Below are 22,842 nucleotides of genomic sequence, written 5' to 3' on the forward strand. Positions count from 1 at the left end.
CCTTAAAACTAAATCCACATGCCCATATGAGCTCTGAAAGAGTAAGTGGCTGCTGAGATCATCCTTCCTGGTGACGTCTGCAGTACAGATGAAACTAAAGTGAGGCTACAACAGTTTGAGTCATTATTTTCTTTGTTCAAAATTCTCTTTTTAAACATGGTGTTTACCTTTGAGCTTTTGTTTTGTTTTGTTTTTGGAAAAAGAGCTCACTGGTTTCCACACTTCACACGTCAAGCGTCTGTTTTTCTTTACTACTTTAGATGTTTTCGTTGTTTACTTTTCTTATTCCTTTGCCCCAGTGATAGCTGTGGCTGGAGTTGTCCGTCCAATTTTTGTTAACTTCATATCCGAATAATATTAAAAATTTAAAATTTGGCACAAACGTCCACTTGGACTCAACAATGAGCTCATTAGATTTTGGTGGTCATAGGTTAAAAGTCAAGGTCACTGTGACCTCTACTGTCTCATGCTTGTGTCAGCAATAGATTAAGAAAGCCTTGGAGGATTTTTTTTTCAAATTTGGCACAAACGTCAACTTGAACTCAATAATGACCTGATTAGATTTTGGTGGTCAGAGGTCAAGGTCGCTGTGACCTTACATTGGCTTCATTCTCGTAAACCCTGATATCTCAAAAGTCCTTACAGAAATTTACTCAAATTTGGCACAAATGTCCACTTGGACTCAATAATAAACTGGTAAGAATTTGATGGTGTAATGGTGGAATTCATACAGTAATTATGACAAAATTTAACATAAATTTCTAATAGCACAAGATGATCAAGTCATGTTATGTCAGTTCTCAAAGGTCAACTTCAATGTGTTTATCAAAAACACTTTTTTTGGCCGTTGCGCAGAATTTCACAACAGAAGGGGAGACATTTGGACGGATACTGAATAGGTGACACGAATCTTGGTTGTCCACCTTGAATGGTTTATCGAGAAAATAAAAGACATGTTCATTAATTATAGAAGTCGTTGCTGCAGACAAAGTTTCTGTGAACCGCGGTGGTTATAGCAGCACATTGAAAAGGATTTAAATTTTTAAGTTAATTTTCTTTATCTAACTCACACTGTTGAAGCCTCATTGACTTTAGGGGTGTTTCAAGATTTTGTTCCCCAATTTTTAACTAAAGTTGCAGTAGAAGCGGATATTTCCAGAGCCTGTATGAACAGGGGGAATGACCATTTGAGTATTGTTCTGTTGCAGATTTGTGAAAAATATAAAGCTGTCATTTAAAGTGGATCTTACAAAGCAAATAATTTTACATTTGTGAGTTCACTGTTTTTTGTGTACAAAGTAATCAAATAAAAACTTATGAAAATGTGTTAAATAAAACTCCAGTGAATGAGTCCACTTCATTTGTTACAACTTTATTAATGAACATGGCAACATTTCAAAAAGTCAGAACAGTTGATCAGAAAAACAAAAACCAATATATTTGGTAATATACACAGCACATGAAACCTTTTTTTGTTTTTACCTCTAAGGCATGCTCCTTGTTTTGTCTTCTACACCCCCACGAACTCTGTGTTGAAACACTGAGCATCACACACGTACAGAGTGAACAGCCTCAAAACAGTAAGTGACCCTTTAAACTGCAGAGAATAAGTGATTTAAAACTGATAAAAACCCCAAATTGCAATGCTAATAAAACAGTGCATGTCATAAAAATCAGTTCCTGTCCTCATCCAACTTTCTAAAGCACATTCCTAGGTTATTGATAAAGGCATTCAAGCGATTAAGAAACCATCAGACAACTCTAAATACACTATGGCAACATTAAAAAGACAGTTGATCCGAGCTGAAAAAACATGTATCTGACCAACAATCACAGAATTCAAATTTCATTGCGTTGCTGTTTTTTACCTTATCACTGGAGCTCTTGAACGGTCTACGTTCAGCAGTGGGGATTGACTCAAAGGATTCCTCCTTTTGGGGACAAACTACGACAGGGCCTGATTCTATGACCTAAGCTTGCAGCATCCTCCAACACTGTGAGCGAGAAGTGAAGGCAGCAGCGTTTCAATAGTAGATTTGCACTGCACTTGAGGGCAGATTCACACCACGACAGAGAAATAATAATAATAATAATAATAAAAATCATTTATTTCACCCTTTCTGATCTAGCGGTTGAGCACATTGCTAACTTCTGGCAACAGGTTTGCATGGCATGCAGTTTGGATGTACCAGTGTCTAAAGATAAACTGTCAGAACTTACCGGGATGTGCAAAATAATAAGGCTATCATCAAATATTAAGCACAGTAATGACAACATTTCCTCAGTGAGCCTAAGCAACTTTTTTTTGTCATGTAACATCATGCAGATCATTCATGAAAGCATCTTAAACGGCTGTTCATACTTCAAAAAAAAAAAATATCCTGCACATTTCTTTAACGACTGAGCATAAATGCATTGTTGAAAAGACACAGGTAAGCATTTCTTTGCATGTAAATTGTCACTGGACAAAAACACTGGTTTCCTTAGGTTTCGCTTACCTGTGTTATTGCAGCAGAACCTAAGGTGCAAGGTCTGGGACGACACTGCAAAGATCAGATATATTGCACTGTTTGCCATCAGTGAACAATGCTTGAAGTTAACAGCCTTTTCACAACAGTGCTCATTCAGAAAAAAAGTCATAATCAATACTGGGCTAAAGTCAGAAGCACTTCCACTACTAGCATTCCACATGCTCATATAGGACATTAAAGTAATAACAGCAGAAACCTAAGCATGCTACACTCCAGTTATGCACTTTTTTTCTAAGCAATAAATGGCATTTTTTTCAAAAAAAACATGACAGTCTCAACTAGACAATGGCACTTTGCAGGTATTCAAAACGCAACAAAAATCAGTTCCTACCAACAGTGTAACAGAGTGCTGACATTCAAACCCTCGGTTCAGAAATCCGACTGAAATGCTACCTACACAAATAGTCTAACAATCTAAAGAGTATCAACATACTGTGGAGAATCAGAGATATTGTGGAGTCACACAAGGGGAGATAAGTCTCAAAAACATGTGAGTCTAAAGCACTAATCCTCTCCTGAGAACATTTCATACTTACCCAGAGACATGGGGAAAATGACAAAAAAATACTACATCTTTTGCAGCTCATAAAGCATAAAAAAGGCGTTTATCTCTCAAAATCAGTCACAGTTTTTTGTACTTACAGTATAGGAGGGCTCAACTGATGGATGACGACTGCTTAGCCACCCCCGCCCCTACAACATCTATGTTCTTAAATTGGATAAACACTAACAGAATGGGGACAGCAATAAAAAGTTTTGCAATGTTTTTATATTAAAAAAACATTTGTTTATAAAAAATAATAACAAATTTATACATTTGAGTTAGTTCGCAATTTGAAAATGGGCAAGACAGAATGCAGTTTTCGATACAATTTACCTGACTGTCCTGGAAAAAGAACAGCACAAAAATAGGTAACACTAAAAATAGGCAACATTTCTTGCAACCACGTTTTTGAGGAACAAAGAAAAATACTTGGCTTACCGCTTTTTTCTAAACTTGCCTGTGGAGGAGGAAGTGTCTATATCAAGGCAAATATACAGTGCATACTACCTCAACAATATCAGCAAAACCAGGCAATATTTTTTTTAAAAAAGAATGCCACAGCAACGCAGTTAATGCATGAGTTACGGTGCATGGATACCTGTCTTGTGACAAACATCTGTCTACGGCTAAATTCAGGAAACACAAGAATCGGGAAAAAAAGGCTATCAGCAAGGACGTTTGTTGGTCTGAATCACTCAGGATCATTGCACGCACATAATGTATCTAAGAGACTTATAGACAGTTGGAGAGAGACAGGACATCACAACTTTGAGTCAACCTTTTTGGACATTTAAACCCCCACATGGCCTAACTTTACCCACCCCCATCAAAACAAAAACATACAGAAATTCCTATTTCGCTTTTAAAACCACCCCAACTTACCAACACAGGAGGTTTCAGTTTGTTTTATTGCAAAAACACAACAGGCAAGAGCATTTTTAAAACTGAGATGATTTACAATGTAATGTCTACAGTTTAATAAACATGAGTTCTAACCACATTTAATGTAGATACAGGGCTGGAATGACCATATGTATAATTACCTCACTAAAAACAAAGCATTTACAAGAAAAAGGAAAAAAACAAAATAAAGAGGAGGAAGGACGTGTTCGCCGGGTAATCTGCCATCTATGTGAAACACTTTGAAACCAAGGAAATTTAAGATCTTCACCAAGGCGTCTGCATCCAAACATTTAACAAAGGATTTTGTTTCGACAATGTAGCATTTACTTTATGTCCACTTCACATTACTGGCCCTGTGCAGAAGAAATACATAGAAGATACATTGCATGTTAACAGCAGAAACAGTGGACTCAGCTTCCCAAAATAAAAAGCTAAAAAAAAGAACCTGTGTAGGGAGGAAGTAGTTTTAGGTTAGGTGTGTGAAGTTGCTGCAGTCACTGGAGCCCTGTAAAAACCTGAGGAGGGAAGGAGGTTAGGGCACGAAAGAATTGAGTATTCAGTGGATGTGGAGGGCAGATTCTTATCGGGGGTGTACCTGAGGGGCTTGTGGTGCTGCGCCCATCGTCTGAGGGTTGGCCGTGCCGTAGTAGGCGGCCTGCTGGCGGTAGTACTCTGCCCAGGCGGCGCTGTAGTCCGGCTGGCCTCCGGGCTGAGAGGCGGCTGCTGCTGCTGTGGCCTGAGGGGCCGCTTGACCTGCAGGGTGAAACAACCGGGAATAAGTTTGAACGGCAAATAAGCAGTTAAAATAAAAGTTCATTTCCACGCGATCTTTGTTCAGTCCGATCCGCTGCAGCAGCGGAGCAAATAGATTCAACTCTAGTCTATGAATTAACGTCCACTGACTCCGCTGCGCTGCGCATCGACTCCGTCCCAGCTCCGGCAGTCCAGGCCCTCACAGATCAGATATGCAAGGCACATTTTTTCATAAAATGATATATTTTACAAAATAAAAAAAAAAAAAACATACTGATACCAAAGATTTTTCAATGGAGAAACATTGCAAAACATAACTTAACACTCCCTAAGTTATTTGATCTGCATATATTGTTTAATTTATGATATATACTCATTTTTCTGAAAACAGTGCAAGCACGTTTTCAGAAATGTTTTATTAATTCTTCTGGCAACCCCACACGTTTTTTGTGTGGTTTGCACACGTTAAGTGGCACAGTGGCGTCATTACGAGTGCGCTACGTGTTCTGCTGCAAAAAGTATGAATGTTGTAGCTACGGTGGTTTATTTTAGACTGACGTATATACAGGATTATGCAAACAAGGATCCCCGTTGAGGGGAAATACTGCTTTAAGTGTAACAAAATGCATTTGCACAGCAGGTAAGGTCACATAAGTTCATGGCTTGATGGTGGAAAAGACAGAAGCCTTTCTGCTGCAAGAACAATGAATGTTGTAGCTATTACCGTTCTTATTTCAGACACAGGAAATGCAAGCAACAGTCTCCTGTAGCCGTTATGGGGAACTACCAGCAGAAGTATGAAGAAATACCACCCTTACATAGCACCTAAGGTGAGTTAACGTAAGGTCATGGTGAAAACAAAAGCTTCAGCTTTCTGCTGCAGGAGAAATGAATGCTCTAACTATTGAGGTTCTTATTTTGGGTCTAAGCAGGATCTTGCGAAGCAATGATCTGTTTTTTAAAGAGTTTCCTGCAGGTCCTCTGAGATGCAGACAGCACTTTCACATACATCCATAGTTTAAACTGCTACTCATCAAATTTCTTAAACTGATTCAGATCACAAAAACAGATCACAGTCGACTGAGATTCATTTATAAGAAGGGGAACGAACCCGCCACCTCTTTCTTTGAGTGGCGGGACAGAAACCTTCTGATTTTCTGTTGGGCGGCTGAGAGAGCAGCCGCTCTACTGCAGAGGGCAGCTGGAGGATCACAGCCACCCGAAAACATGCAAACCTTCACCTCGCTGCTCCTCGACTAACGAGTTTCTCTACTTGGGAGAGATGTTCCCATTTCTAATAAACTGGAAAGATGATGAGTCACAGTTAAACCGTTTCTTTAATCGCGTTTATGTTGCATAACCTGACTCGCAAACCTAATTCCAGGACTCTCGGGTGCCAATATTATTGCAGTTGTCTACTTTTTTAACACTAGACTACAGCGGAAAGTTAAACTTACACACATCTAGAGGCTGTATATAATGAGGTATATTTCAAAAACAACCACATCACGTCAGTTTTATTTCAGCAGCACCAAATGCTGCATTCAAAAGTTTTAAATCAAATAGCAGGTGTTTCTTTTCCTTTTTTTACTCCTGAGAGACATTTTGTAATCTTGCTCTGTGGCAATTACTTCAGGTTAGGGTCAATTTTGCCAGAATATTTATCACAACATAAAGTACAACTATTTTAGACTAATGTAATAGCCTTTTTATATGTTTTCACAATAATAATAATTAACAATTTAAAAAGATAATTATAAGATGAATATGAAAATCCTAATTCCCGTGTCTTGGCAATTTGTAGACTTGAAATAATTATTTGACATTTTGATATAAATTAAGGCCTTATTTTTAAGTGAATAATTTCAAGTTCTTAAAAGACTTTTTCAGAATCTAAAGGACCACCGTGTAGCAGCAGTCTGACACTAAAGCCTCAGAGTGGGCGATTAAATGATGAATAAATGAGGTCTGATTTCAGAGGAGGACTGACCTTGTTTCTTGTAATACTCCTCCCAGGCTTTCGTGTAGTCCTGAGGTTGTTGACTCTGTTGACCTGCAGAGAGAAGAAAAATGCGTCAGTGAAAAACATCTCAACACCGACCCTCAAAATTCAAACATGTCACATCATTTAACTCAGTAGCGGTAACACATTCATGACACACGGCAAAACTCTGCCATCAGTGTTGGAAAAGCCCTGAGATAGTCTGGAAAACAAGCTACTCTAAGCTCAGAAAGGTGGTTCTGTGTCGACAGCTCAGTCCTGCAGATAGTCAGAAGTGTCGCAGTCTAAACAGCACGGGCCTCAAATGTCAAACCAAGTGGAGGCGCACTGAAAACGCTCCACAGCAGGCCAGCAGTGCTGACACATACCCAGACCTGAAAAAGAAGCCCATTGAATGCCCAGGCGCTGTTTAGACTGCCTTGTGTTAATAGGTGTACACTGAAACTACGTTCGTATACCCATTTTCTTGTAATATTCCTCCCAGGCCTTGGAGTAATCTGCCTGTCCACTCTGACCTGCAGCCTGTGGGTCACCTGTTAAAAAAAACGGTAACTTGTAATTAGTGAATCATTCTCAGCAGTTTGTCCTCCACCTGCCTGGGTCGGGTCTGTCAGCCTACAGATAGGAGGGAAACTATCCTGTCCCTGGGGTTAATTTAAAAAAAAGTTTTTAATAGCTGCTCTGAAAAAGCAAAGCTGTTTGAAAAGGTGAAACTTGTTTGCGTTAGTGACACCATGAGGTCGTGAGACTAAACTATACTGCTCTACTCTTGTCTCGACACTTTCTGCTTCTTCTACACACACACACACACACACACACACACACAGATCTGATTGAGAAACACTTCAGTCACCTTGGCCGTTGGTTTGAGTCGTGCCGGGAGCTCCGCTCGTCGGGGTCATGGGAGCCTGCGGCTGCTGGCTGTACTGAGCGTAGTAGGCTGCCCACGCTGCTGCGTTGGCATCAGCTGCTGCTTTATCTGAACACAACAAACAAGATGTGTTACCGAAAAAACACCAAGATAAAAGCCATCAACATACAGCCACAGCTGACCATTATTTCAGTCAATATGGATCTCAGTTTCAGACTTTAACTGATCGAGATGATTATCGCCTATGACTTTAAGTCCAAAATAAATGTATTGATGGGGTTCATCAGGATTCGTTCCCTGTATCGAGTACTCGCCGCCATGTGAACATGACGTTTATATTTTTTTATATATAAAATGGGCAAAATCTTAGAGGCACAACTACAAAGAAATGGGAGAAATGGACTCTATGCACTCACTTGGATCCGGTTGGCCCTGTTGCCAGTGCGGGTAGCCGTTGCCCCATCCCTGAGGCTGGTAAGGCGCCGGTGGACCGCTGATGAAAGAAAAACAAAAACAACCATCAACTTTCTAAACCATCACAAAGCTTCACAGACGAGGTGGCAAACAAACGTCCGCTGTGCTTACTGTGGTCCTGGAGGTCCCTGGTTGTATGGTCCAGGATTGTACGGGCCCATGGGAGCACCGGGGGGTCCTGGTGGTCCAGGAGGACCGTGTGGGCCGGGTCCTCCATGTGGACCAGGGGGACCGTGTGGGCCACCCATTGGAGTGACGGGTCCCTGAAGACACAGAGACACATCCTGGTGAGTAAACAAGCTTCGAAGAGACGAAATGTCCCCATAGGGGGTTTAAACTGTTAACGTCTTACTCCGATTTTCTCCTCCACCAGCTGCCGGGCGTAGTCGATCTGCTGAGGGGAGCCCCGCACTGTGAACATTTTGATGTTGGGATCAGAGTTGGGAGGAGGATTCCTCTGCAGCTCGATTCTGGCTCCAGACTGCTGGCTGATGCCTTTGATCGTCTCACCACCTGAAGAGTTCAGAAACAAACGTCAACCACAAACCTACAATACCTGTAGAGCCGGACGATATGGGCTGAAAATTAAATTTACTTATTAAAACAAGTACAACTGTCTGACAAGTTGGGAAAAGCACATCACTTTCCTGTAATACAACCTCTGACTTCAAGAAAAAACACCATTTATTCCACGTTGAAACAACAACATCCAATATCTAAGACGATATATAGTCTCATATCTCGATACAAAATAATATCTTTGTATTTCCGGCCCTGAATATTTGTAAGGAATTCACCAGCCTTTCTCCTCAAGAGCCCACAAGAGGAGTTTGGAGGAAAAACATCAAACTAAATCAACATTTTAGTGACTCTTTAAATTAAAGTTAAGCAGATTCGCAAACCTGCTGAACTAACATTAGTCACAGTGACGCTGTGGCAGAGTAGCCTACATAAACAGCTTGTGCTGACGGCACCACGGCGTTAAATACAACTCATTTTGCATTGGTGATATGCCAGAAGATAATGTGTTTAACATAAAACTATGTTTCTAAACAGACTAACGGAGCCGCTAGAGTCTCACAGGCCGTGTACATTTTACTGCAGAGTCCTGGAAAATGTCTAACACATGGAGTTAAAATTTCAGAAGACGAGATGAGAGGAAGCGTCCACTTCATTGTTCACTGGAACGTTCTTTTGTTTTTGGGATGTGGGCGGATTTTATCTCTCAAGAAAACTAAAACTGCACCAATATGACAACATTTTGGCTTTGAAACTTAAAGGTGTCCCATCTGCTGCGAGCGTCGTTTTGAGTGAAACCTTTGTCTTCACCATGTTTCTATTTATATCTTAAACTCACTTTGAAATTGTCAGAAATTTACCTAAACTTTAACTTCTTATTGCATTTCCCAAACCTAATAATGTTCAGTACAGACAGAAAGCACCACGTCAAATTCAGCATACTGGTACAATCCTGTGTTTTCCTTTGTATCAAACCGGTATGAAAACTTTTAGAGCAGCCCAACCCAATCTGGAACACTATCAACATGCACCTCAAACAAAAATTCAGAGCAGCTTAATAGAGATGTGTAATCTTTAGATAGTCAAGCTGGTTTTTAAGCATCAGGTTTAAAATGTCAAGAGCAAGTCAAAGCATACCTCAAAGGGCAGTACAAATCCTAATTTCAATTTGATCTATAAAGTCTAATCGCAGGGCCTTGGCAATAAATGAGGCGAAGAAATCTTCATCTCACAGGTGGAAGGTTAAACTTCAAAATAAGACCAATAACAATTTACATATGGAGCTCACAAAAAAGGAGAAAAGCCCATAAAAGAGGAAAGCATCTGTTGCAGTTTCTGCTCTGCTACATGTGTTTTGTTTGCAGGCTCTAACTTGTTGGTTTTGTTTTAAAATTTCTCTCTTTTTACTTTCATTTTCTTTTGTGTAAAGTGGTTAATCAGTCTCTTATAATTAAAAAGCATTTTAAATTTGAACATTTAACCAGATGACTAAACTTAAATTAGCTTAAAAAGCTTAAATATAGCACACTTATATTGCTCTGTGCACAAAATGCACTTTTCAAAATCACTTGGAAAATAGTAATAAAATACAAATTCCAAGGCAAAAGCCCAGAGTGACACCCAGAAATAAAACTATGCATGATTTTATGAATATGAATGAGTATGAGTATGGATGTAAAAATTTTGTTTCCACGGTGTATTTTAGAGTTATTAAAGGAGCTGAGCTTTAAACTCCCAGATTAAATAAAAACACACAATCTTTTCAAAACTTAATGCCATATGCATAAACAATAAATGTGCTGTACAGTTCCTAAGGGTTAATACTTTTGAGGGGGCACTCGCCTTTTCCAATGATGAGGCCGGTCTTCATGGTCGGGACAGTGAAGGTAAACTCCTGCAGGCCACCAGGGGGGCCCATGTTCCAGTTCCCCTGCCCGCGACCACGACCTCTGCCGCCGCCATGCCCCGGAGGCCCGCCGGCCTGGACGCTCCTCAAGAGGTCAGAAATGATTTCTGCTGCGTGCTGAGCCTGGTCGGGGGGACCCATGATCTGTGCTATCCTGTCCGGCGTGCTGCCGTCATCTGGAGAGAGAAAATAAGACGATGAGGGTGCACTGAAACAGAATTTATGATGGTGGTAATAATCTTCATCGTCTGCTACGTGGTCTTGTGTTCAGGTCTCAGATAAGTTTAGGGTTAGGGTTATACATCAGCCTCTCAGCGTGGTGCATGAGTTTTCATCACGGACCGTACACGTATGTAACTGCATCCAAATGACGTGAAATAAATTTTAGTCACGGTTGCTTGTTAGTTTTTGTCATAAACGTCTTAATCACTCACCTGGTTTGAACTGAATCCGGACGCCGGTGTCGTTCTGTATTTTCTTGATCATCTCTCCATTTCTGCCGATTACAATTCCCACTGCAAAGCGGGGGACGGGGACCTAAACGACAGAAAATATAACAAAAGTTAGGAAACACATTCAACCCCTCGTCCTCAAACTGATCAATAGGACATTTTATGGACACTCACATCTAAGCTGTCTCCTCCTCCTCCTCCGCCTCCTCCAACTCGTGAACCGTATTCGCCTCTCTGCTCTCTGAAGCCCTGATCTCTGATCAGCTCCATCACCATCTCTTTGGCTTGCTGAAGAGAACAGAAAGTACATCTAATTACAGACTACTCCACCCGTCTCCAACAGCTCATATTTAATTAATGAGGTAAAGTACAATTCTTTAATGTTGTAAGTGTAATCCCGACATCGACAAGGACCCACCTGAACTTTAAAGGGTTCTCCTGAAATGCGGAGTGGCTTGTCTGCACCTGTGTTTTGGGGTCCGTCTTGGATCATGACCATCTTCACTCCAGCTCTCTCCTGCGAAATCAGAGAAGAACCAAAAACATGCTGTCAGAGTGAGTGTGTGTGTGTGTGTGTGTGTGTGTGTGTGTGTGTGTGTGTGTGTGTGTGTGTGTGCGTGTGCCCTGCTTAAAAAACAGTCCCTGTGATCGCTCGCCCCCTTTTCACTGTCTGTTCAAGGCGGGAATATCACGCCATTGTACAGCCTCAACATATAGATGCAGGGTTCCCACACTTTTTCATGGACAAAATTTCAAAAGTTTTCCATAACCTCAAGGACCTTTTTTTTCTTGCCCCACTTGTACCTAATAGTTATTTCAGCCAACTGGCAGATCTGAAGAGAGACTAAATATAGGGCTGAAATGAAAAACCCTGCGTGACTGTTAACCCTTACACATATTATTGAGAGTAATGTTGTTGACAGCTTCAGAAAATAAACAAAATTCCACTACTTCTCTTAAGATTTTAGGATTTTTGCTAATTCAATCACTTTTCTAGGCATGGAAAATGTGACCATGAAATTCCACGACTTTTCCTGGTCTTCCACGACAGTGTGAACCCTGATATAAGGCACGATCGCAGGCTGGGGGGAACAGAGTTTTCTCACTTTTAGATCATCACGGGAGGTGATAACAGTGCTAAAACGGTGTCTGTATAAAAAGGACAGCTGGCAGGACGGGAACATGGGCAGGAGGGGTAATGTTTTGGGGACGTGTTATGTGTGAGACCCACTCTGAATTTTGAAAAGCAGTTATTAGCAGGCTAAAGAACAGACACAAAAGTCCATAAATTAGGAATTCAATGAGACTCAGGTGCTCTGCTTCCATCAGTCAGAGGACGAGGTCAGCAGATTGTTATTGTTCATAAAGTGCCGATGCCATGTTAAACGTCACACTAGAGGAGGATGCAGTTAGGTTAAACATCGCCATAAAAAGGGACTCAGTAACGGCTCTATGGCGCTACCTCTGCAAAAAAAGGGACTACCATCACTCTGGACTGACTGGACACTCACCTGAAGGCTTTTAATGGTTTCTCCTCCCTTCCCAATGACGAGTCCGGCTTTAGAAGCAGGGACCATAATCTCCTGGACAGTCATTCCCGGGCCGTCGTTGTGGTTGAACGCTGGAGCCGGGCGCCCCTTCTCCACTATCTCTGTTAGTAGCCTCTTGGCAGCCCTGACGAAAGAAAAATTACTGAGTCTAAAATCCCTAACAAGGCGCCAACAAAAATTTAGGTTAAAACTAATCAAAGATTTTCACAGATAACATGAAAGCAAAAATCAACTTACTGGATAGAATCTGGACCTCCTGTTAATGTCACCGACCTATCCGGCATCCCTCCGCTGTCTGCAACACAGAGAAGATGCAGTTATTACCAAATATTTCTTGTAGTAATACCGGGATCTACAATATCAGCAACAAGTCTTAACTTACCAGGTGCAATTTGTATTTTACACCCAGACTCCTGCTGCAGACGTGATATCTGTTCGCCTCCTCTTCCAATAACTACAAGAAAAACGCGTGTTAAATATTCAAATATTCAATTAATAACACAGAACTGCTTTTGTTTTGTTGATATTTAAAACTTACTGAATCCAACCATTCCATCTGGAACCTTGAATTCCTCTGATATTGACCTGAGAACAACAGAAAAACATAATCAATGTTAGCTTTGTAATAAATGTTTAGATGTGTGAAAGAAAAACACTTTAAATTTAACTCTATCTACCTCGGTGGGCCACCCATTCCTCCCATTCCCGAGAAGGCTGCAAAAAGACACATAGCGGCAAATTAGGGGGAAAATATACAACACAAAAACTTCCATCACATGCAACACATTTTCAATTCATGCTAATTTTTATGCAAATTATTCAAGGTAGGGATGCACCACAAATTACAGCCGGCTGATTATGTAATCTTACCATCATTTGTTGCCACTTTCTTCGTCTCCGGCTGGTCTGTGACGACAGAACATAATAACGAGTATAAGTATCAATAATTATACCCACAATCACATCGTTAACAGCACTCTTCAACCTGACAATGGCTCATCAACACTGCCTGAAATTTAAATGGTTAGCAGAAACAGCAGAAGCCTGCATAGCCACCACACATACAGAGCTGGAATATTCTCCAATGTGTCAGTTTATCAGGCGAAAGCCGAAACAGTCCTGCAATACCTCACACCCCCCTGAAGATTATGTTTGGTCATTGTTAAAAACCGCTCAAAATGTCTTTATAAGCAACCATAATATCTTTAATTTTCTTACAGGTAATCTGTATCACTATATATAGTGATTTGTACCTATTTGTACCATAATTTAGGTGCTTTGTGTTAAACTTTTTTTGTTGTATTTTGCACCTTAATTTCAGTCATTTTTTGCCACATTTTGTGTTATAATTTGCACTGTACTGTTAGACATTTTTTGTCATAGTTTACATCTTACTGATGGCTATTTTTAAAATATATTTTGTATCTTATTATTAGCTAACGCTTGTTATATTTTGCAAATCACTCTTAAGTTTTTTTTGCCATTTTATACATCTTTGTCACAATTACTTGTTATATTTTGCAATTTTCTGTCAGCCATTTTTATCATAATCTATACCTTATTGTTCACCGGTTTTTTTTTTTTTAAACTTACTGTCATCTATTTTTGGTTTTATTTTGCCCTTTACTGTCAGCTATGTTATGTACTACTTATGCATTTCATTGTTAGCTTATATATATATATATACAAATAGATTTAGCACCATGCAATTTACATTTTTTGCCATATTTTTTACTATGTTGTTAACTTTTCTGTCATTAGTTTTAAATTTAGCTTATATTTGATGTATATACATCTGCTATACATTTGCATTTTCTGTAATTTCTTTTAGTCCTTGTATATTGCACACATAGTATCTGCACTCCAGTAACTTTGTATTGCATCTACATCACAGCAATTTCTATCGCGATAATACACTCTTACGTTGCCTTATCTCATTAAGATATATTGCAGGACTGCTGTATTAAGCTTAATTTCCATTGCAGATGTGTACCTAATAAACTGAAAACTCAGTGTATAATGCTGCTGATTCGTAATTATATGGCAAAGAAAAACTAAATCTAACAACCTCCAAGACTCTCCAAAACCACATCAACCATTTTTTTAGATAAAATCACGAGATCACATTATTCCAGTTGCCCAAAATATGACCGATCTGAAAAAGCTGAGGACAGTGTAAGCATCATTAAAATCTCAACACATGCATTAACTACCAATCTGCATTTGTTTAATTTCGTTAGAATAGAACATTAGAATAACAACACACAGGGTTAGTATAAGTATGGGAAATGTTACACTTATTAGTGAAAATGTACATTGATATGAAGTAGGTTTAATTGAGTTAAGAACAATTCTAAGTAAATACATTGGCTACTAATAACACACAGGCAAGCATTAACTATCAAGACTTGCATTGAATCGATTTGAGCCACTGACCGATATTCAGGTTAGGCATGGGAAAATACCCACCAGCGTCCTCCAGGGGCCTTTTCTGGCCCCCGTAGCCGAATTCGTTCGTTGGGGGTGCCGGACCACCATCGCCACCGATCTTCGCTGCGATCTGAAACACAAAATAAGCAGAAAAGCGCAAAAATGTAACACGATGTCTTCGCTATTTGACGGGCACGCTGACTGCGGCCTTCACATCTGTCCGGAAGTCTGAGCCAACAAAGGAACACATATTTTTCAACTTTAACTAACCCATTAATGCCGTTAACGCACACAAAGATCGCGCATTGAGTAGTTTATCATATTTTTATGTTTTTATCTGTCTTTCGACTGGGATCGCTTTTGTTTTCACATCGCATTGTCGCTTTTACCGTGTGGCGTAACGTCAGCTAGTCATCGTTAGCTTAGCATAGCCTCCCGTACGTCAACGGCTGAAGATAAAAAAAAACAACAAAACTCGCTTCTTCCGCGCCTCACTTCGGAAATATTTTTACATTAAAGTAACGTAGAGGTCCTCCTACCTGTCGTGCTCGCTGTAAAGCGTCTTTAAAAGCGTCGTTCATTCCGCCGGCGTTAGAGGACGGGGGAGCCACGGCGTTGTAGTCAGCCATATCTGCTGCTCTTCTCCTCCTCGGCGCGATAAGATGGCCGGCTGCGTCCACGGGAGGTGGACGGAAAACTCGCGGTGAAATGTCATCTCGCGATAACAGCCATAGTGCCCCGCCCCCAAACTGACCGGAATTGGACTTTTTTAAAATTTCTTTCTTTATTTAATTTTTCTTAAATTTTCTTAAATTTTGGGTTCTATTATTTGCTATTTTTTATTTTATATTTTCTTACACTCCTACTGAGTACATACGCCACTGAATAGGAGTGTAAGAAAATATAAAATAAAAAATAGCAAATAATAGAACCCAAAATTTAAGAAAATTTAAGAAAAATTAAATAAAGAATAATAGTAAATTATTATTATTATTATTATTATTATTATTATTATTATTATTATTATTATTATTATTATTTATTTTATCTATTGCAAGTGAATGTCCTACATTCAAATTTTTACTGAAGTAAAAGTACAAAAAAAACTTTTTTTTAAATCATTATTATTATTTTCATTAATAATTTTAAAAAATATTGTCTACTAAAAGAGTGAACGTATTTTTGTATATAACTTCTTATGAAGAATAAGTGGTGGAAAAAGTATTCGAATCTTTTACCCTAGTAAAGTTGTATTAAAATGTGACCTTCAAGTACAAAGAGTAAAAGTAAAATCAAAATAAAGAAATAGAAGTAACTGACTTAATCATGCTACATAAAGTACAAAGAGTATTCAGGATTCATTCAAAAATGAACTTGTTACAAAGACACACACAAAAATATATATAACAAATAAATAATAATTGCAAAAGAAGACATCTGACTCCTATTAGGAAATATCATTTTATTGTCAAGCTTGCAGCCCAGTCTCACGCGGGCAGTTATTACACTTTGTCACGTTATGACTTTCAAGTCAACCAAGCATCAGTGAGGTGATGCTCAAGCTGTAAAAAAAAAAGTGACAGAGGTAATAAAGGCTGAATCACACCATAATATATGTCGTCAAACAATTTTCTCAGTTTTTGCAGGTTCACAGTTTCTGTTTTTGCAGAGTTCAAAGAAAACAACCTCCTCTCAGCTAAAACTCAAGACTCAGGAAACCAGATTTTCAAACTTTCTAGTCAAAGTGTAGTTTATCAGAGCACACGGAATAGCCCTGACGAAGCTGGCTCCCATTCCATTATAATATCCTCTTATTCCACATGTTTCATATATCCCTCTGAGTCCTTGTAGTACACCTGAAGCCGGACGTGAATCTGAGCTGAAAGCTGCAACACAAGAAAAATGGCATTAAGTGAAACATGTCAAATTGTTTTTAAATAATCACAGAAAATAATGATCACCTTGTGCTTGCTGCTGAGTGCGGATCACTGCCAGCGGGTAACTGGTCACCTGTCCAGACGCAAAGGCCACAAAACTGAAGAAAAACAGTTTGTTTTCACTGTTGTAGGCTGGATCGCTCTTTGCCCAGGTCATGATTGACTGCAACAAAAAGAAAATAGTGAAATATATCTTAAATTTGTCAGATATTTTATCTTTTAGTGCTGCCATGTCTCACCTGATGAACTGCACACTCCACACCTGCGTACGGGATCATGCAGAGGATGCTCGGCTTGAATCCTCTGTAAAAGGACGACAGAGACTCGTGTCTGTAAATAGATCGGGCGCATGCCACAACACCGTGGTAGTTACCAGCTTGCTGCAGGTTCAACCTCACCTTCAGCACCTGTCGAGGAGAAATGAGGAGAGAGATTACTGAAATAAACCAATAGTGATGCACAAAAGTGTGGAGCCTTTAATGTCCCTGTGGTGATTTTTTTTATCTTGTCATTATTTCATTTTATTTTATTTTGTATTTCAAGTTATTATTTTGGGAGAACTTATGTATTTATTTTGTATGCAAAAGTTAGTTACCTTGTGCATACAAGAAAAGTTAATTATCTTTTGCTCATAAAATAATGATCTTCTGGGCACAAGATAATTACCTTGTTCCCCTAAGATAAACAAGTTGTGCACACAAGATTAAAAAAAAAAAAACTTTTCAGGACCTTACGGGCTCTGTATTATGAAACTTCTTCTTTTATCACATTTTAACAAATGAGGAGTTTCATTCCAAACATTTTCTATTTAAAAACTCTCTGTGACTCTTCAATTAAAAAAATAATGTTAATACTATGGTGCTTTTCCTGACATCACTTACAAAATAAAAGGCCAACTTTTCACCATAAATTTAGTTGATAGACGCACATTCATATTAAGAAATTACTCTTCATATTATCTACATTGTTAAACCATTTGAGACAATGGTGGCAGTACAGCAAACAAAACATATTGGTACTAGATATGATCAGATATCATAATTTAAATAATAAGTATGAAAAATGTATAGAAATGTATATTCTCTTAGTTATATATTCAAAATTATATTACATTATGCATTATCATGTATTCTTTTTCCACTTTTTGTGCTTTTTTTCTTGCAACTTCATACTAATTCGTGCTCATTTTTGGCCCATTCTTTAAGTTGCTTGTTGCCTTCTTTCCATGTTTTTGAAAGAAATCCAACCAACTGCTCAGGGTTCAAAGGGTTAATACTGAAGATGTAGTATTTGATATGAATAGTCCCTTTTAAGGTTTTTTTAATGGATTAAATACATGTTAGGCTCGACTAAAAAATGTTGCCATGCACAATTTATCAGACTTCTGAAGATGTTAAATAAAAGAGCTCATTACAGAACAGGAACACAACCAACCAGTGTGATTTTTGTGGAAATACGATCTGTGATACCTCTAAAGGTAGAAGGCGGCATGAGCGACAGCACCGGACACACAGCCCAAGCCGAAACGCTGCTGCACCGTCAGAGTCTCCTTTTGGGTGGACGCCTTCATCTGGACAAAGTAGAGCTCTGAGTGTGTTTGCAGAAACGGGAAACTGGTGCATCAATAATTCACACCGCACAAGTCTGCTTCTGTGCCTCACCTGGGCGTAGATGAGACACTGCAGAGTTGACTGTGGTGTTCCTTTCAGCATGTTGACGGCGTTGCCTTGCCACATCGACCGCAGACCACCTGCTCTCATCTCCTGGAAGCCTTGAGAGAAGGCTTGGATCCATGAACCTGCAGAGCACAAAGGAAATCATTTTACATCAATTACTTTAATGGAGCTGCAATAAATGTGCAGCAATGTGATGATTCTTAAAAAACTATTTGATACTGATTCAACAGTAATAACAAGGTGTCATTTTCTTTTAAGGGACAGTATAAAACAAAAAACAGACTAATAATTTCATGGTTCTACTGTCAATGTTTTGCTCCAGTTACAGAAAAATATTACTTTATGTTATTCAGTCTGAGGTCATTCTCAAAGATACTTATATACTAAAGTATATAAATACTCAAATACAAAAATGAAATCATTACACTTTGTTTTTGCTTTCATTTTTCACAAGTTTAAGTTGACGCTTTGAATCCTGAGCAAATTGGCTTGATTTCTCTCAAAAAAAAACATGGGATGAAGGCAATAAGCAACAAAAAAGAAATAACCCCAAAATTAGTTTAAAAGAAAAAAGGTAAATTATTAAAAGAAAAAAAATAAAACAAAACAAAAAAAAACTAGGGAATTCTAATTCTAATTATATGCTTAAAAATATGTTATGGAAATTATATATTATATATTATTTTTTTCTTTTAAACTTTTTTTTCTGCCAATTTTCTTGTAACTTTTTGGTAATTTCCTGCTCACTTTGGGTCATTTCTTTTTGGTTGCTCATTGCCTTCTTTCCATGTTTTTGTAAGAAGTCAAGCCAAACATACGATGAAACATGTAAACCCGTTGACTCGCTCTCTTTCTCATACACGTTCATGTTTCTGCTGCAAACTGTGAACTGAATGTTATTCCAGTATCAGGAAAAGGCAAATTATGTAAACGAGGATCTTTCATCACTGACACAGTGAAGTTAAACAAGGACAGCACTTTATTTGAAAGATTGATATACTTTATCTCTTTATTCTGTTCAGTCTGAACTATGTTTGTTCGTCTCACTAAAACACATTAAAAGTATCAGATTAGATATTAAATCTTCCTCTAAAGCAGGTTCCCAACCTGTTGGTCCCAACTGGAAAGCTTCACCAGGGGTCACAAGGGTTTCATTTTTAAAGGGCGTATAAAAAAATGTTTTGGACATTAAACAATTAGTCTATATTTCAGCATTTTATTCATTCTTGTAAAGAAAACTAAATGACATTGGCATTTTAAAATTTGGCTAATTTAAGATAAAGGGCCGCAGTGAAGACGTGAACACGAGCTAAATTCACAGAGCCTTCGTTCTCTGCTTTTTCTGCATTACAAAGGCAGTTAAAAAAAAAAAGACAAGACAGAACAATGGACACGCAAAAAGTAAAAGGAAAATAGTTAAAAATAAAACAAAATAAAATACTCCAATGCTTTTAAATACGTATTATTGTTCAAAAAAAATAAATAAGCAGATAATTGTATGAAAAGTTTACACAAATATCAGGGAATCTCATCTCTGATGCAACACTCACAGGAAATAATCTGCAACAAAATTCATCCAAATTGCTCATTTACACAAACTTACCGCAGTTATTGTGTTAACTTTTTGGGTTAATTGTACAGTTCATCATTTGTTCTGTACTGTCATTGTTATGCACTGCATTTTTATTTTGTCTTTTTTCTTTTTTTTTTATTTGTATTTATTTTTGTCTAATTTAACTTTTCAATTTATGTTTTATGTCTTTTATTTCCTTATATTTGTGGTCTTATTGGTTTTTTTTTGTTTCTGCTTTTGTTTTTTCTTGGGTCTATTTATAATGTTATATCGACAGTATGTGTCTTGCATCTTGCATTTTTTGTCATATGTTTTTGTATCCAGATTATTATTTTTTATTATATTATTATTATTATTATTATTATTATTATTATTATTATTATTATTTATTATGATAGAGATATATATTGACATCAGAGTCTGGTTAAATTGGACATGCAACCCCATCAGAACTATCTTTTCAACATTATTCGCCCCACAGATTGATGTTATAAAGAAAAAAATTAAAGTTTTCGACTCTTATAACAGCTGATTCAGTGCCATTGATGTCTGGAGGTGTTATCTTGGGTCTTTCTGTATATCAAGCTAATTTAATTTACTATTCCAGTGTTGGAAGTAACACCTTCTTGGGTACAAACATTCACACTTTTCTCAGATCACGTAGAGTCAAATACAGCCACACATGCATCTCTTTAACAAAGCTGCACCTGCTGGTGGATCTGACCTGGAGTTGAGTCTTGAGGCGGTCGATGGGGGCCGTCACAGTTCGGGAAACAGCATCTGCCAGTCCTGCTGCCAGAACAAACGTCCTCCACGCACCAAAACCTGACGCCTCCTCAGGGAACTCGATGGGCATCGCTCGGCTCTCACCCACATCGAAAACCTGCAGACGGACAAAATGAGCACTCATCATCCCTTTAATCGTTCTGTGATTACTCATGTTTAAATGGATGTGTCATAGTTTTTTCACACTATCATCAAACATGATTGTGAGGCTGCAGGATTGTACCAGATTGTGTTTCCACGAGGACACCAGCTCCCTGATGTTGTCCACTGGATTCAGGATGACATGATGCAGGAATTCCCCCCAGTCCACCGTCATCGAGCTGTCCTTATCCATCCTGAGAGGAGAAATACTTCATCAAATACTGAAATGAGAGAATCTAAATGACCAATATGCATCTAACACTTCATCTTAATGTCACTTTACAGAAAAACAAACTAATAAAGGGTTTAAAAGCTGCTGGCAATGATTTTATTGACCAGTAATGAGCCTTTAGAATATAAAAAACACGTTTGCCAGTGTGTCCAGACTGAAGGTCCCTTTAGAGGAGCACGAATGACAGCACAGTGATATAATGTGTGAGAGTGAAATTGTGCACCAATGTGTTTTGAACCCAGTGAATGAAATCTGTCTTTAAATAAAAACAATGAATCCAGAAAAATATCTTACATTTGAATTATTTTTTTTGCATTCGGCTTTGATATGACCACTCCTAACTCCTTAAACAAACATATGATGTCGTCCTGGTCAATCACTCCTGATCAAAGAAATGCACATAATTACAAACAGGTACTGCTGCTCTTACAGTTATCATATTTCTAGGAGGTGATACTGTAAACTCAAGGAGTGCAAAGGTCACAGCCTGCAGTATTGTGCCGTGTACTGTCTACTGTGTACCATAAACAAGACGAAGGAGTTTTTCTTCCTGTCCGACCTTGAAAATATAGTTCATTATCCAAGAATTAAAACAATTTATAGAGAAAATGCCAAGAAAATACAACTAATATTTTACATTAGCAGCAAAACACATTATTTTAATTAAAGATCAAAACAGGAGGCTTAAAAACAGATTAAAAATCATCAGTGTTTATATTCAACATTGCAGCATTTTCTTGTGTTGCTTGAGAAATAATAATATAATGAAATATAATAACTGAAAGGTAAGTCTTTGACCACTCACCACATTTGTTCCTGTCAAGGTCATGAAAGTATATTTTCCATTTCCTTTCTCTGTCCATCATGTAGCTGAGGAACTCTGTATAATCCAACAGGCCATCTTTGTCTTTGTCATAGGAGTCAATGATATTCTAGGTGAAAAATGTGCTGGTTAGTGCTTGAATAAATGCATGGAATGAGCATCTGGCACATGCATGCTGTTAAAATACATAAATAAAAAAATCATAAGAATATTACCTGGACCTTTCCATCCGCTGAGAGGATCCCATGTTTCCTCATTTCATTGTGGAGCTCCGACACTGAAATGAATCCATCGTTATTTTCATCCAGTTTAGCAAATAAACCACGAAACTGATCCATGGTGCATTTAGAAAGAAATGAGAATTTAAGCTGTTAAAGAAATGCAGCCTGCTTCATCAGGAGAGGAATAAATGCATCGATAACCATCATGAGAGCTGAGTGACCTGCACAGCTCTGCTCTGACGCTGACTCACTGGCAGGGCTCAGTGCCAACGCTGCATGAACCTTTTTATCATCAGCTCAGAGGGAAAAACCTCAGTTTCTCTGTGCTGCAGCAGGTGGCGCTGTGGCTGCAAGAGAACCGAGCACAACATCATCATCATCATCTTCTTCTTCCTGAGTCATCATTGTCGTTCAGCTCAGAGACAGACAGGGGTTTAAAATTAAGTACAAAAACAAAAAATAAATAAAAGCCGGACAAACAGAATAACTATTTTTTCAAAAAAAATTAAAAAGGGAAA

At 38.5% G+C, this 22,842-nt stretch overlaps 2 protein-coding genes across 6 annotated transcripts; both read right to left on the bottom strand.

Annotated features, from left to right (window-relative positions):
• Positions 1–1,030: 1,030 nt before the first annotated feature.
• fubp1 (far upstream element (FUSE) binding protein 1) lies at positions 1,031–15,607 on the bottom strand. Of its 5 annotated transcripts, XM_042497096.1 has the most exons (20): positions 15,475–15,607; positions 14,942–15,065; positions 13,376–13,411; positions 13,183–13,219; positions 13,044–13,090; positions 12,888–12,959; positions 12,743–12,800; positions 12,467–12,629; positions 11,374–11,472; positions 11,130–11,243; positions 10,938–11,040; positions 10,440–10,679; positions 8,431–8,591; positions 8,190–8,341; positions 8,021–8,097; positions 7,587–7,712; positions 7,192–7,266; positions 6,722–6,784; positions 4,574–4,731; positions 1,031–4,331 (listed from the first exon to the last, which is right to left on the bottom strand). In XM_042497096.1, the coding sequence occupies exons 1-20, from the start codon at positions 15,562–15,564 to the stop codon at positions 4,323–4,325; spliced, it is 2,004 nt and encodes a 667-aa protein (XP_042353030.1). In that variant the 5' UTR covers positions 15,565–15,607; the 3' UTR covers positions 1,031–4,322. The 5 variants fall into 5 exon arrangements, with proteins under 5 accessions (XP_042353030.1, XP_042353031.1, XP_042353029.1 ...); XM_042497097.1 differs by having other exon boundaries at positions 4,285–4,731; positions 14,975–15,065; XM_042497095.1 differs by having other exon boundaries at positions 4,285–4,731.
• Positions 15,608–16,645: 1,038 nt separating this feature from the next.
• On the bottom strand, positions 16,646–22,544 carry slc25a24l (solute carrier family 25 member 24, like). Its single transcript, XM_042496968.1, is given in 11 exon segments — positions 16,646–16,821; positions 16,897–17,035; positions 17,112–17,289; positions 18,351–18,442; positions 18,534–18,655; positions 18,658–18,670; positions 20,846–21,004; positions 21,131–21,242; positions 21,575–21,662; positions 22,086–22,212; positions 22,319–22,544. Coding segments are annotated over 11 exon segments (1,329 nt in total). The 5' UTR covers positions 22,442–22,544.
• Positions 22,545–22,842: the final 298 nt, after the last annotated feature.

The sequence above is a fragment of the Plectropomus leopardus genome, chromosome 12, assembly GCF_008729295.1.
Source record: "Plectropomus leopardus isolate mb chromosome 12, YSFRI_Pleo_2.0, whole genome shotgun sequence".
In the NCBI taxonomy this organism is placed as follows: domain Eukaryota; kingdom Metazoa; phylum Chordata; class Actinopteri; order Perciformes; family Serranidae; genus Plectropomus; species Plectropomus leopardus.

What these genes read in the sequence shown, in the direction of transcription:
- fubp1 (XM_042497095.1), bottom strand. Translation starts at nt 15,564, where the DNA reads ATGGCTGACTACAACGCCGTGGCTCCCCCGTCCTCTAACGCCGGCGGA. An exon ending in TAAAATACAAATTGCACCTG is followed by an intron (nt 12,801 to 12,887) that starts GTAAGTTAAGAC and finishes TCTGTGTTGCAG; the next exon opens with ACAGCGGAGGGATGCCGGAT. An exon ending in TGGTGGAGGAGAAAATCGGA is followed by an intron (nt 8,342 to 8,430) that starts GTAAGACGTTAA and finishes CTGTGTCTTCAG; the next exon opens with GGACCCGTCACTCCAATGGG.